At 37.4% G+C, this 13,204-nt stretch overlaps 1 protein-coding gene across 1 annotated transcript in view; it reads right to left on the reverse strand.

The window, feature by feature from the left end:
• The window catches only part of plxnc1 (plexin C1), a 34,983-nt gene extending 23,324 nt beyond the window's left edge, over positions 1 to 11,659 (reverse strand). The window contains exons 1-16 of the mRNA XM_021475249.3: positions 10,678 to 11,659; positions 9,842 to 9,961; positions 9,542 to 9,676; positions 9,304 to 9,404; positions 8,973 to 9,081; positions 8,728 to 8,887; positions 8,508 to 8,610; positions 8,330 to 8,423; positions 7,773 to 7,805; positions 7,380 to 7,513; positions 7,110 to 7,289; positions 5,300 to 5,408; positions 4,102 to 4,272; positions 3,814 to 3,966; positions 3,594 to 3,702; positions 3,408 to 3,509 (exon numbers count right to left, since the gene is read on the reverse strand). Of these exons, the coding sequence (XP_021330924.1) occupies positions 3,408 to 3,509; positions 3,594 to 3,702; positions 3,814 to 3,966; positions 4,102 to 4,272; positions 5,300 to 5,408; positions 7,110 to 7,289; positions 7,380 to 7,513; positions 7,773 to 7,805; positions 8,330 to 8,423; positions 8,508 to 8,610; positions 8,728 to 8,887; positions 8,973 to 9,081; positions 9,304 to 9,404; positions 9,542 to 9,676; positions 9,842 to 9,961; positions 10,678 to 11,577 (2,713 nt within the window). The 5' untranslated portion in view covers positions 11,578 to 11,659. The remainder of the gene's footprint in view (positions 1 to 3,407; positions 3,510 to 3,593; positions 3,703 to 3,813; positions 3,967 to 4,101; positions 4,273 to 5,299; positions 5,409 to 7,109; positions 7,290 to 7,379; positions 7,514 to 7,772; positions 7,806 to 8,329; positions 8,424 to 8,507; positions 8,611 to 8,727; positions 8,888 to 8,972; positions 9,082 to 9,303; positions 9,405 to 9,541; positions 9,677 to 9,841; positions 9,962 to 10,677) is intronic.
• Positions 11,660 to 13,204: the final 1,545 nt, after the last annotated feature.

Consider the following 13,204-nt stretch of genomic DNA (forward strand, 5'->3'; position numbering starts at 1 on the left):
GTAGTCTAAATGCTCAAAAGGGGGAATTTCATTCAAGCTCATTTCCGCCACAATGAGGAACAATTATCCCACAGGACGGAGCAGTGTACTGCTGAGTACTTGTTGGGTGAGCCATCTTACAATCATATTGTACAATTCAGTACAATTATATTGCATTGCATTTGAGGGCATCTAAATTTGTTTAGGACCAAGTAGCAGTATGTTTGGAAAGACTACAGTTTTGTTTTTTTTCTCTCAAAACTCGATAGGAAGAAAAAAAGAGCATGAAATGTTGAAGGGGATCAAAATGCTAGAGAGAAAAGTTTGGAAGAGAATAAAACCAGCTGTTGTCCACAGTTGCTCATTTTAGTGTAGCTGTTATGACTTGCTAGGATAGACAGATGAGTTTGCCGTGTCAGCTGGATCACAGAGGGATGATTGTCATCTACCAGGAGACAGAGTAGTCGCAATCATTCACTGGATGCCAAAGCCTGCAGCTATACACTGCCACAAGTAAGAGCTTGAAGGACTATTGGGGTTACTGCTGGATGCCCAAATTTGGGGGATACCTGACATTTGGTCTCCAATCACCAAGGGAAGATAAGATAGGAGATTCAATAAGGAATATTTTTTTCCTTTCCCTCTCTTTCCTTTTTCCTATGAGTTTCCTTTTTCTCACTCTCCTAGCTTTTACATTTTCTCTAGTTGATAGTGTTGTAAGGCTGAACATTATCAAAAGTATTTGTTTTTATTGCAAACCATATCTTTCTAACCAAAAGAGACTATTCAAATTTCAAAACAAAAAAAAAGTGCTGATAAAGATCATGGCCATGGCATGATAGGCCTTAAGCTAAGAAATCCTTTAGTTTGAAGGTTAAGGCTATAGTTAGCAAAACTCAACTTACAAGGCTCAACTAAAGGAATTTAAGGCTGGCATTAAGTATTCCCCTCTTAATGATCTAAGTGTTCCCTTAACCGTTGCTACAAAGTCCTTAGTAACCATTTCCTCTTAACAAATTTAAGGGACCAAAACAGCTCCCTTAAATGAGCAAATTGCATTCAAAATGCAAGCATCAAAACCCAACGTCAGGCTGACGTCAATGTCCAACCTAAAATCAACCAATTAGCAACGTCTAATCATGTTACAACTTGAGGTTGTGTGGACATCACCACTATGGTCACTTTCCTACACAACATAAAATCAACCAAATATCAATGTAATTTGATGTTGTTAACAAATGTAAACATAAGGTTGTCCTCAGACTCTGGCTAGACATTGACGTCATGATCTAAATCTAACCTAATATTAATGTCTTACAATGTTGTGTGCCTGCTGGGTAATATACAGAATGTGTCAATAGCAAGTCTGCGCAGGAGTGCATCTATATGAAATTGCAGTTTCAGTGCAGCTTCAAAAACCTGGCCGAGTTTTATAGGTCCTCCATACATAATGTCCAGATCGAAACGAAAAGGGAAAGTGTCAACACACTTAACAGAGGCTGATAACATTTCTTTACTGAACCACTGTAGTAGACAACACCTTACAAATGTCAGTGTTGTTTGAGTAGAGTAAAAATGGTTGAGGGAAGTTGGATGATGTGGGAATGCTGGATAATGAGAGACACCTGTGCAACACGCCTGTCTCGAGTCCCACAGAAGACTTCCAAAAAGACAAAGAGCAGCAACAATAGTAGAGGACTCTTTATGTTTATTAAAGTTTGTTTAAGCTGAGCAGGCCTCTTTTCTTCCCACACTATGAACAGTGCAACATTGAAGGCAAAACCCGAGAGGAAAAAAAGAGGTCTTTCTTGCTGCTGAAAACAGCTGCTCCCTACAGCTGCTCGGTGCAGTGGTGCAGGAGTGACCTGCCAGAGGACCTATCAATTTGTTGAGTAATGGTGGGGTGACTGTCAACAACCACCCCTTTCACACAGTAATACCAATAAATATTTCTATATTAAATTCTATAACAGCTTTACTGGTAAATTCAAAAACACTGCTGTTCATGCATGCAAGGGCATTACAAATGTGATCAAGAAAAGCACCACTCACACATCCATTTTAAATCACTGGACAATTCTGGCATCATTAAAGAAATAACTTCTCAATTCTCAATGGCTGCTCTTGTTTTTTGTTAAACACAATGAGAGTCTGTCTTTTTGTTGATGGTTTCATTTTTGGTTACAACTTTTTCATTCATGCAATTCATCCATTGCATGCCTGCCTGCCTGCCTGCCGTTCGTTCGTTCATTTGTTTGTTCGTTCGTTCGTTTGTTCATTCATTCATTCATTTTCTTTTTGGCTTAGTCAAATTATTAAACCGTTTTTGAACCAAGCTACTCGATCCCTTCGGTTCTCTAATCAGGATCTGTTGTGTATCAACAGATCAAGATTTAAATGTAGAGGAGATTGAGCTTATTGTATTGAGACCCCCAGGCTTTGGAAAGCCTTACCACTGCCAATAAGACAAGCACCTTTAATCATCATCTTTGAGTCTAAATTTAAGACTTTTTAGTTCTCAAGGGCATTTTGGCTGTTAGGAGGTGTAACTGTTCTTCTTAACCTGTTTGTTGATAATTGTTTCCTTTCTGTTTACTTGTTGGAAAGCACATTGCTCTTAGAAAGTTGATCAAATTGTGATATGTGAATAAAATTGTTATTGTGATAGTATTGTGAACAACGCAGATGAAGACATGTAGACAGAACACTTTTGCATATCAAAAGGTATGTCTGAGTATGAATCCGACTCATGCATTCTGTACTTTTATGTGCTCATACCGGCAATTTACACACAGCTGAATTCTGACAATTTACAGGTAATGTAATTTGCCCAAACTTTGACCAGTCTCCATTCACCAAGGCTAGACAAGTCTGAGGAGATTCACCAAGGAGCATCGAGTACCATCACACACAACACAACTCTATGATATTCTCGACCCCTGGGGCTCAGTGGTTAGCACTGTCACCTCACAGCAAGAAAGTCACTCATTCGAGTCCCAGCTGGGTCAGTAGGCATTTCGGTGTGGAGTTTGCATGTTCTGTCCATGTTGGCGTGGGTTTCCTCCAGCTGCTCCGGTTTCCCCCCAGTCCACATGCACTATAGGTGAATTGAATAAACTAAATTGGCCATAATGTTTGTGTGTGTGTGTGAATGAGAATGTATGGATGTTTCCCAGTACTGTGTTGCAGTTGGAATCCGCTCCGTAAAACATATGCTGGATAAGTAGGCAGTTCATTCTGCTGTGGTGACCCCTGATGAATAAAGGGACTAAGCCCAAGGAAGATGATTGAATGAATTCTCGACCCCATTGTTACTTGTTAGACAATCTTTCAATGTAAATCTTTGACAAACTTTTTGAGAAATACAAATAGTGATGGCTACCTGTGCAAATACCACACTATTAAGACCAGTTTTAAAGATGACTGACCTTGCCTTATGTCCCTTCTGATGTTGCTTTCCATCAGTTCCAGTTGATCGTTCATTTTCTTACTCATTTGTTTCTGGCTCTTTCGATGAACAATGACTCCAACTTCATGGATGAGCACAAACACACAGTATTAATCCATGTGGGACTAATGTTAAAATATGCAACATAAATCTGAAATCCACTTACCAACAGCACCCAGAATAATGATCACAATCAACACGACAAGGATGGAAAAATACTTCATACCACTTGGAGACTCAAAGGTTTGTTTAACATAAAAATGACCAATGCTTATCTGAAAAATATCACATGAAAAGAGAATGTTTTATTTAAAATATGCAATTATTACTGATCAATTATTTAATTAATTAAAAATTATTTTGCATAGAGAAATCTTTACACTCACATTGAGTGAATCCAATGCTCCTGGACCTGCTTTAATCTTACAGATAACAGCATTGGATTCAATCCTCTCCACAACACACTGATACCCTTTATCTCCATGTAAACCCGCCACCTTCACCTCACTTATATTTAAATTCAACTTATCTGCCTTTTTCTGAGAAAGAGAGAATGTGGGAATGTGTAAAGGTTAAGAGATTCACATGGTGACGTGCAGAAAAACTCACTGCTCATATGAGTAATGTTTACAGAGAGATTTTATTACTATACATTGATATTGTATGAAACTCACCTGAATGTTCACCTGTAGATCATTAGCCACCTGTAATGTAGTGAATCCAGTGAATACTGGATCAGGCTCATAGGAGAAATCATGATCACAGGCTTCAGTGGAGTTTCCAACCATCAGTGACAAGGTAAAGTGATCACTGCCTTCAATACGATGAGAATAAAACCACATATCCTGAAATAGACAATACACATATCCTGAGAGATAATAAAATGTGACATTTGACAATTAATAGAAAGATAAGCATATCTTAAAGTAAGAATATCTTAACACTTCAACAGATAAGCTGAACATTTTCATGATATGGGTGGTAACTGGCAATCAACTAGTTCCTTTATCTAAAAAAAAAAACAACTAATCACTCAAATAACACTGTTTTCAAATATTCTAGTCATCAAAACTGTTTGGAGATCAGTGAGATGCTAAAGTAAAGGAACTTTTTAAAGTAATTCCATTTAACGATTCTTTTAAAATTAACGGCCACAGCCATGTCACCCTGCAGCCCAAGACCGGTTACTCACTGAAGCTAAGCAGGGCTGAGCCTGGTCAGTACCTGGATGGGAGACCACTAGGGAACACTAGGTTGCTGTTGGAAGTGGTGTTAGTGAGGCCAGCAGGGGGCGCTCAACCTGTGGTCTGTGTGAGTCCTAATGCCCCAGTAAAAGTGAAGGGGACACTATACTGTTAGCGGGCGCCGTCTTTCGGATGAGACGTTAAACCGAGGTCCTGACTCTCTGTGGTCATTAAAAATCCCAAGGCACTTCTCGTGAAAGAGCAGGGGTGTAACCCCGGTGTCCTATCCAAAGTCCCTCTATCGGCCCTTACGATCATGGCCTCCCAATCATCCCCTCTCCACCGAATTGGCTCTATCACTGTCCCTCCACTCCACCAATAGCTGGTGTGTGTGGTGAGCGCACTGGCGCCGTTGTCCTGTGGCAGCCGTCGCATCATCCAAGTGGATGCCGCACTCTGGTGGTGGTGTGGAGAGACCCCCCCTCATGATTGTAAAGCGCTTTGGGTGTATGGCCATACACAATAAATGCGCTATATAAATACACATTACATTTTACATTTACATTACATAATGATAAACTGTGCCAAATGACACTGCATATACTACATGCGTGAGCTGCTTTAGCAGACTTTGTTTGTCAGATGAAGTGCTGTGTGTTCCTATAGAAGAAATAAACTCATGTCTTACCCTTGAGCTTGCATCATACTGGCTTTTCAGGAATATATTAGAAGGTTGAACAATAACTGACTCCACATATTCCATATTGGTCCCCTGAACATGAATCTTCCTTCCACCGCTGAATGAAGAGATATTACAAAGAACTTCTGTCAATGATATATATATATATATATATATATATATATATATATAAAATTATCAAAGACTAGCACTCACATTTTTAATACTTCCCACCTCCCAGTTTTTATGTATGTGGGTCTAGCACAGGGGTTTTCAAACTGTGGGTCTCGACCCACTAGTGGGTCGCACAGTGAACAAAGGTGGGTCGTGCAACGTCACATAGCTGCAGCTATATTTACATTGCGGTAAATCAAAACCAGTACGATTGACAGCAATAACTCAAAAACCTCTTACCCAAAAAAAATCTAAAGTGTGTTTTTTATAAAAAGACAAATCTTGTTATGTTTCACAGTTGTCTTTTTCTTTTTTTTTCGCTCGACATTACCAGCACTGCTCTGTTTGAGCCCTCACGCTGAGCGGAGCTCTCAGTAAGGGACTGTCGTATAACAGCTTTTTTTTCTGGGTTTTTTTGCTCTGTCCTGCGTGTTTTATTTTAAACACTACTCATTTTCTCTTAAATGAGCACAAACAGTTACTAAAGTAGTCGAATGCTTCATTGTAGATCTGTGCATTCTTACATTAACACCTCTGTTATCAAACAAAACACAATGAGAGATTCACTATAGCTGCTCTTCACTAAATAACTATAGTAACTTTAATCAATATGCAAATAAAATTAAAAGTGAAATAGATTTTATAGCTTTATTTCATTTCTGTATAGGCCATTGATTTTAATAGGCTAAACCTTTTATTTTATTGTCAATATTTTCTAATGTTTGCTATGTATTCTATCATTTGAAGCTATTTGTTGTCCCATATTTTTTAGATCCCAACGTTGACAGATTGCTAATCAATAAATAGCTATAGTGCTATCTGTTAGTTTTAATGTCAGCTAATGTTATGGATGGGCATAGATGTTATGGAAAATCGTAATAGTAATGTAACTACCCCCATCATTCCTTCCTCCAGCAAATGTGTAAATATTAGATCTATTCAGCAATAACGTTAATTGCATTGGCATATTTATCTGACGTTTTCCCAGCTTCTAGTAGTCGATCAAAAAGCTATTTAGTTTCTTATGACTATACACTAGCAGTGGAATTTACTGCAATGTGACGGGGCTTGATCAAAGGTTGATCATATTCTTCTAAAAAAAGAAGAGTATCTTTTTCAACAAAAAATGATCAGTTACAGCCAGCATCCCACAAAAAGCACTTCAAGCCTCATTTTGTGCATATCAAATTGCAAAATCCAAGAAGCCGTACACCATATATTTTTGACTGCTTTGAATGAATACATTTTTTTACCCATTTTTCCATATTAAAATATTATGAAGGGTCTTGAGATTGAAGTACTTGCCTAGGTGGGTCCAGGAATAAAAAAGTTTGGGAATCCCTGGTCTAGCATATGCAAACCCATAGAGACATGGAAGTTAAACTGTTAAAAGTTACAAACTAGCTTTCATAGAGCAGGTTGCTTGGAGAAAATGACCAATGACTTTTACTTCTGCTTTCATTCTGTGCTGTCTTGCATATATGTGTAGACCATTAATTTACAAATCTGACATTTTCTATATAAACATCATTCTTGTAAATTTGTTGATTAAAATGGACTGTATGCTATTAGATCCCCCAATTTAAATATATGTAATGTTAAGGCACAGATGTGACGTAGAAGGTGATCGAAGAAATGGTCTTACCTTCTCCAGCTGTTTCTAGGCTGTACTCCTGTGCATCTGGGCTGGGAACTGTAAGTGATGATGCTGTTGCCATGACAGCGGTTGTCAGGAGTAACAACACACATTTTCACTGTTCCTTTAGATTCACTGGGAGGAATGTTGAACACTAAAGTGTCACTGGAGGGATCAAACACTGGAGATCTGGAGGAAAACATTCATGCACATTTATAAGGTCTGAGTCTACACAGATTCATTTTCAGTACATCACTGAACACAGACACACAGTCTCACTCTTTAGCAATACAGCCCAGATCCCCCTGAATACGGATTTTGGTGACAGAGTCCAGGTTCCTTCCTCTTAGTAAAACATTGTTTCTGCCATTAAAAGAAACTTTGTGGGGCTCTAAAGAGAGAATCTCTGGCTCCTACAAAACACAATAGCATGTAGTTCTTGTAAATATTTTAGAAAATTAAATACACATACATACATAAGCATTTATAATGATGATCGTGACAAATCATTTGCTAATAATATTAAAAGCAATTGCTTTATATTAGAAAATTGTTCTTAAAAGTGTAACAAATGTCAAATTCTCATAAAGTTACCTTAATTTTTAAAACATACTAAAAAAATAGCATTCTTATTAAGTGAAGCTGGCCTTAAATATTCATAATGAAACTTACTTTGTACTCAGAGAGTAGATCCTTACATGCATCCTAAAAAGTAGAAAAAAAGAGTCTGTTCATTTACTTTCCAAGTTTTCTTTAGTTAGTGCAATGAAATTTCTGTATCAATAGTGGTTTTACTGCTAACAGATTTAATTCCAATCTAGTTCCCAATCTGCACTGTTACGACCCCCTCATTTGAGTCGCAACATAAAAGAGTTCGGACAACAAAAGAATGTATATGCAACTTATTTATTATACATAAAACTAAATAGAACAACAAATCAACAAACAAACGTCTAGGGGAAAAATAAAGAAAATAACTACTTTAACTACACAAATAAATAATGCTAAACAAAACCATAAGGTTGCAGAAATGAAGAGATGATCTTAACACGAAGACGGCCCGTAGCCACACCGTCCTCCAGAAGCTAGCACTCAAAACCCTTTTATATGGTTTGAGCCAATTGGTGACAACCAGGCACCCAATCAGGATCTGCCACATCCATACTGAAGTCCTGGGGTCGTCACAGCACAAAATAAAGCATTGGATTGAATGAAACGCATTGCCTAACCTGAATGTTTAACTGTGGTTCCCTTCCTTGTGTCCAACCACAGCGCTTAGATGAAGAAGACCAGTGACATCCAGATGAGATACACTGCACACACCTGTGAAAATGCACACAACAAGTGTTAATACATAAATATACACAAATCTCTGTTAATATTAAGCAGTACATTTCATTTTCTTACTGTGTATAAGAAACATTTGGTGAATTATCTGTGATACTGGAGCAGTTTGTCAGAATCAGCATCTTTGTGATCTTCTGATCCTCAACAGTAACAGTAGCAGACACTTTATATAAATAAAAACAGATTTTTTAAGTAGGTTCATGATTACAAAAATAATAACTTGACAACATAAATGCTCACTATAATATCATATATACAGATTATTTGATGTAGCACTGACCTCCAGTATTTGGTAGCTGATTAGAAAAAGTACAGGAGCAATTTGGAAAAACTGCAGTCAGATCAGACCCGTTACAAAGGTTCACACTTCCACTGCTGAAGACACATGAGAAGGCAGGATTTCCTGTACTCTCCAGACTCAAAGCAAGATGGAGAGTAATCTGAGGAGGAAAGGGCAATATATGAATAAATTTAAAAAAAGTAAATGTTTTCTATCTGATAATAAGCAAAGATAATAATGTCAACCTGTGTAGAAGGTTTCTGTGCCACTTGAAATGAAAGCAGCTCTGTCTGAAGAGAGTCTTTTGGAATGGACACCCATGAGGAATTTGAGCATTCATCATGTGTGGAACATCTAGATAAAAACAGCAACAGCACTTACAGAAACTTTCACACGCACCATATCATGTCTACTGTATATTGGTGATAAATGACAAGATATAAACTGCTGAAAAAAAGGGAACACTTTATGTACAACACAATGTAACTCAAGTATTCCCTTTATTTTTTTCCAGCAGTATATAAGTGCAAATGCATCCTAGAGCAGATAAAATGTGTTACAGACTGGCTGACTGACCTCTGTGTGTTCACACACCAACCACAGAGAGGATCAAGAGCCGATCTGCAGTCCTTTAGAGTGTTGTATTTAGCACAGCGAACCACAGACACTCTTCTTATCTACAATAAAAAAAATTACCAAATTTAATTAGGAATGATGTTTCAAGCACAACAGCAAGGAATTTAGTCTTGTACTACAAAGCTTAACTCAGTAGATAATTTTTCTGCAACTTTTGTGTATACAAAATTTATGTCACCTGTTTCCTCAGAGCGATGTAGATGTATTTGGAATCTACAGGGTCAAAGTGCATTCTGGGAAACACTGCTCGTTCATCATCTGATTTATACAGCACTGTTGGACAGCTTGGTGTGTAATTCTCATCCAAGACCAGCTGCAGAAAACAAACACAGTAAACGCAATAAATTGTTCTTTAATAATAGATTTTGTACATTCAATGCAGAGCTACAGTTAGTTATAGGCCTAAATAATAAGCAGGAATTTCGACATCTCACTGAGGCTGGTGAGAAAATAATAACGATAGAGAGGTGAAGCAGACCTTTATCAGTTGACCATCACTGTTTCCCATGAACAGCACAATCCAGGATCCATTTCTAACTGCAGCTACTGATGACATTGAGCTGGACTTGAACACCACAGAGAGCGGCTGAAGATCACTCTGAAACACAAATCAGCCAACTAATCATAGAATGTAATTAATCTTAGCTAAATGAATTTCAGGGTGACAGTTGGTAGTGATGTCGCCTCACAGCAAGAAGGTCGCTGGTTTAAGCCACGACAGGGTCAGTTGGCATTTCTGTGTGTGGAGTTTGCATGTTCTCCCCATGTTCACGTGGGTTTCCACCGAGTGCTCCGATTACCCCCACAAGTCCAAAAACATAGCCTACACTATAGATGAACTGGGTGGGCTAAACTGTCTGTAGTGTGTAAATGAGAGTGTATGGGTGTTTCCCAGTGATAGGTTGCAGCTGCAAAAGCATCAGCTGTGTAAAACATGTGCTGGATAAGTTGGCGGTTCATTTTGCTTTGGCGACCCCAGATTAATAAATTGACAAAGCCGAAAAGAAAATAAATAAATTAATGGATGCATTTCACACACTACAAACCAACTCAATAATTTTAAAAATGCAGTTATCTTGATAGTAGCTAAATTTTTGTTTTATACTATGTAAATGCGTGAAATGTGCATACAAATGATTTGAAAACATTGTTTGACTGCTTCCAACCTCAGAACCGCATGTCTATTCTGTAGAAGAATATTAGTTCTAAACATTAGTTCTAATAAGAAAAATATTAGTTTTATTCTAGGTAAAAGTATGTAAAATGGACATACAAATAATTTAAAAAGCATTGTTTATGCTGATTGTTTCCAACCTCAGAACTGCATGTCTTTTCTCCCTGAGTGCAGAACTCTTTGACTCTGCCTTGAATGCGGCTGATGTCGTAGAGAGCCAGCGCGGTGTTCTCCGGGTCCTGCTGATCCTGTGCACTGAACACTCCTGCCCAAATAACAGTCTTCTCTGAGGGAATAACAGCGGAGGAGACCAGCACTGGACGAGCTTTATCACTGCAGCACTTTATCACTGCAGACTTAAGAGATCTAAAGATTTCACTCTTTTTACTTTTAGAGCCGTCCATCCTCAGAACATGAACTTTCCACTCAGAGTCAGTCTTTGTGTTGAGAAATAAGTACAAATCTAAAGATGAAGCTCTCTGAAATCCATCCACAAACTCCACATCTCTTGCAGTGGTCTGAATGGCAGGATCTGATCCTTCCTCAGAATAAGAGAATATACCACCAAATTGAGTCTGTACAGTGTTTCGCAATGTAACAACGGGACTTTGAGATGTTGATTGGTCGAGCTTTTTCCCAACCAAAAGGTATCTACTGCTGCTTGTACTCGCAATAAACGCTATAGATTTCTCAGTCTCTTTCGGTCCCATAAATAATTTACTTTCAAAGTAAATACTGTTTGTAATGTCATTTATATCAAGAACTTCGCAGTATCCATGTTCATAAGTCCCACATGTTATCAGGGTGCCGTTGTTGTCAAAAGGCACCAGAATGTTGATTGGATGAGTGCTGTTATTGATGTCCTTCTTCTTCTTCTCTTCAGAAAGATCGTGTCTCATCTGATACAGCCGATTCTCAGTAAGAACAAACAACTTACTGGTACCAACTACAAAGTCCTTGATATCTTCTCCAAAATCCACCACATCATCGCAAATGCAGTATTTTAAAAATACAATAACTCCAAGCAAGTATCCTCTCATCTTGCATATCTGAAGAGCAGCTGAAGTTTGCTGAACTGCTCTCAGATACGCTGCTGTTGCTGCTGCTGAAGTAAATGGAAGTGAAAGCAGCGGCTGATGATGCCAGAGAAACTTCCGCGCAACACGCCAACAAATCTGCCCTGATTGCGAGATGTAGATGTGTTGTACGTTTTAACATAGCTATGAATCATTTTTAATGATTAAGCACAAAAGAAAATGCGTGATAAAAACAAAGCTTGACTTTTTCATTGACTGCACACTTTATATTCAATAATTTTTTTTTTTTTTTTTGCGTAGTTTAGCAGTTTTTAGGTTTAATGCTGCACCCTTGTGGTATGAAACAGCTTCATATTGAGATTAGATTGTCATTTGGACAAAATTAACCATTTGTAACGAGCTCTGGTCAATTTCAGCATCTACACATTAAACTTTCAGATGGCAGTTTCTTGAAGTGAGCATATTATAATGATAAGCTCAATGTAATAATGGAATCAATCACTTGTATTAATAGACACTGTACAGAGTGCTGATAGGCTGAGGTTTGTCACCATCTACAGGCAAAATAACAGTACATAAATGGGCAGTGCAAACCATATCAATAGGCTGTTTAACATAGCTATTGGGGGAAAAAAAAGTTTTAACTTGCCTACCCTCAAACCTTTCTTTTCAAATAGGATATTGCAGAATATTTTCAACAGAAACCTTGGTTCTTGGTTATTCACAAAAATAAAAGTCAATGGTTACCAGCAGTTTAAGACTTTAAAAAAAGCTCTTGATTGTACGTTGATGTTTTATAAAGTAAAATGGCCTGTCTGAACATTATTAACCATGTTATTACTTTATTACAAGCCAAACATATACTCCTGAGTGTGTTCACAATAGTTTGGAGCATGTGTGCTATCTTATTTGAGAAATGTTCAGTCAACACAATTGAACACTGGTGAGTGAAATGCACAAACTAATAATAAACAAGATGTTTCTTATGCATATTTAAATTCAGCAACTGATGGCAAGCACACAGTGGACAAGATCATAAAGCTGGTGTTGTTTTCACAGCCTGACAAAATATTTTTTATGAAAGTTTATGCAAAACTATTGAAATTGCACTGAAACTGCTTCTTGTCATTTAACTTAAAATAAGCTTATTCACAATTGCATTTCATCACCTTTATTGTGTTCAATCCATTTAAAACTTCAAATGTGAATTTATACAAATCCATTTAAACCGATTTTCGTTGCATTTTTTACCCTACAGCTTGCTGCATATGTTGAAATTAAGTTTTATTTTAGCTATTTAAATAAAAGAAACACTAATCACTTTAGTATTAATTATTGAATAAACCAATGATAAACCCAATGCTTACCTCTGTGACAGATATGATTTTTCTCCTTTTTATTAATACAATTATAGTTTAAGAAGAGGCATTACATTTATTTACTTGGAAAATTTACTTGTAATAGGCTACTTGTAAAAAAATATATAAAGATACAAATACATGTGTGTGTGTGTGTGTATTGTTGTTGTTGTTGTTGTTTTCTACAAAATCGCTATATAAAAGAGCATGAAGACAATGGTGGAGATAACAGTTTGTTTTTTAGAATGGCCAGACAAGCAGGGATTAAAAAA

Source organism: Danio rerio, chromosome 4, assembly GCF_049306965.1.
Source record: "Danio rerio strain Tuebingen ecotype United States chromosome 4, GRCz12tu, whole genome shotgun sequence".
NCBI lineage: Eukaryota > Metazoa > Chordata > Actinopteri > Cypriniformes > Danionidae > Danio > Danio rerio.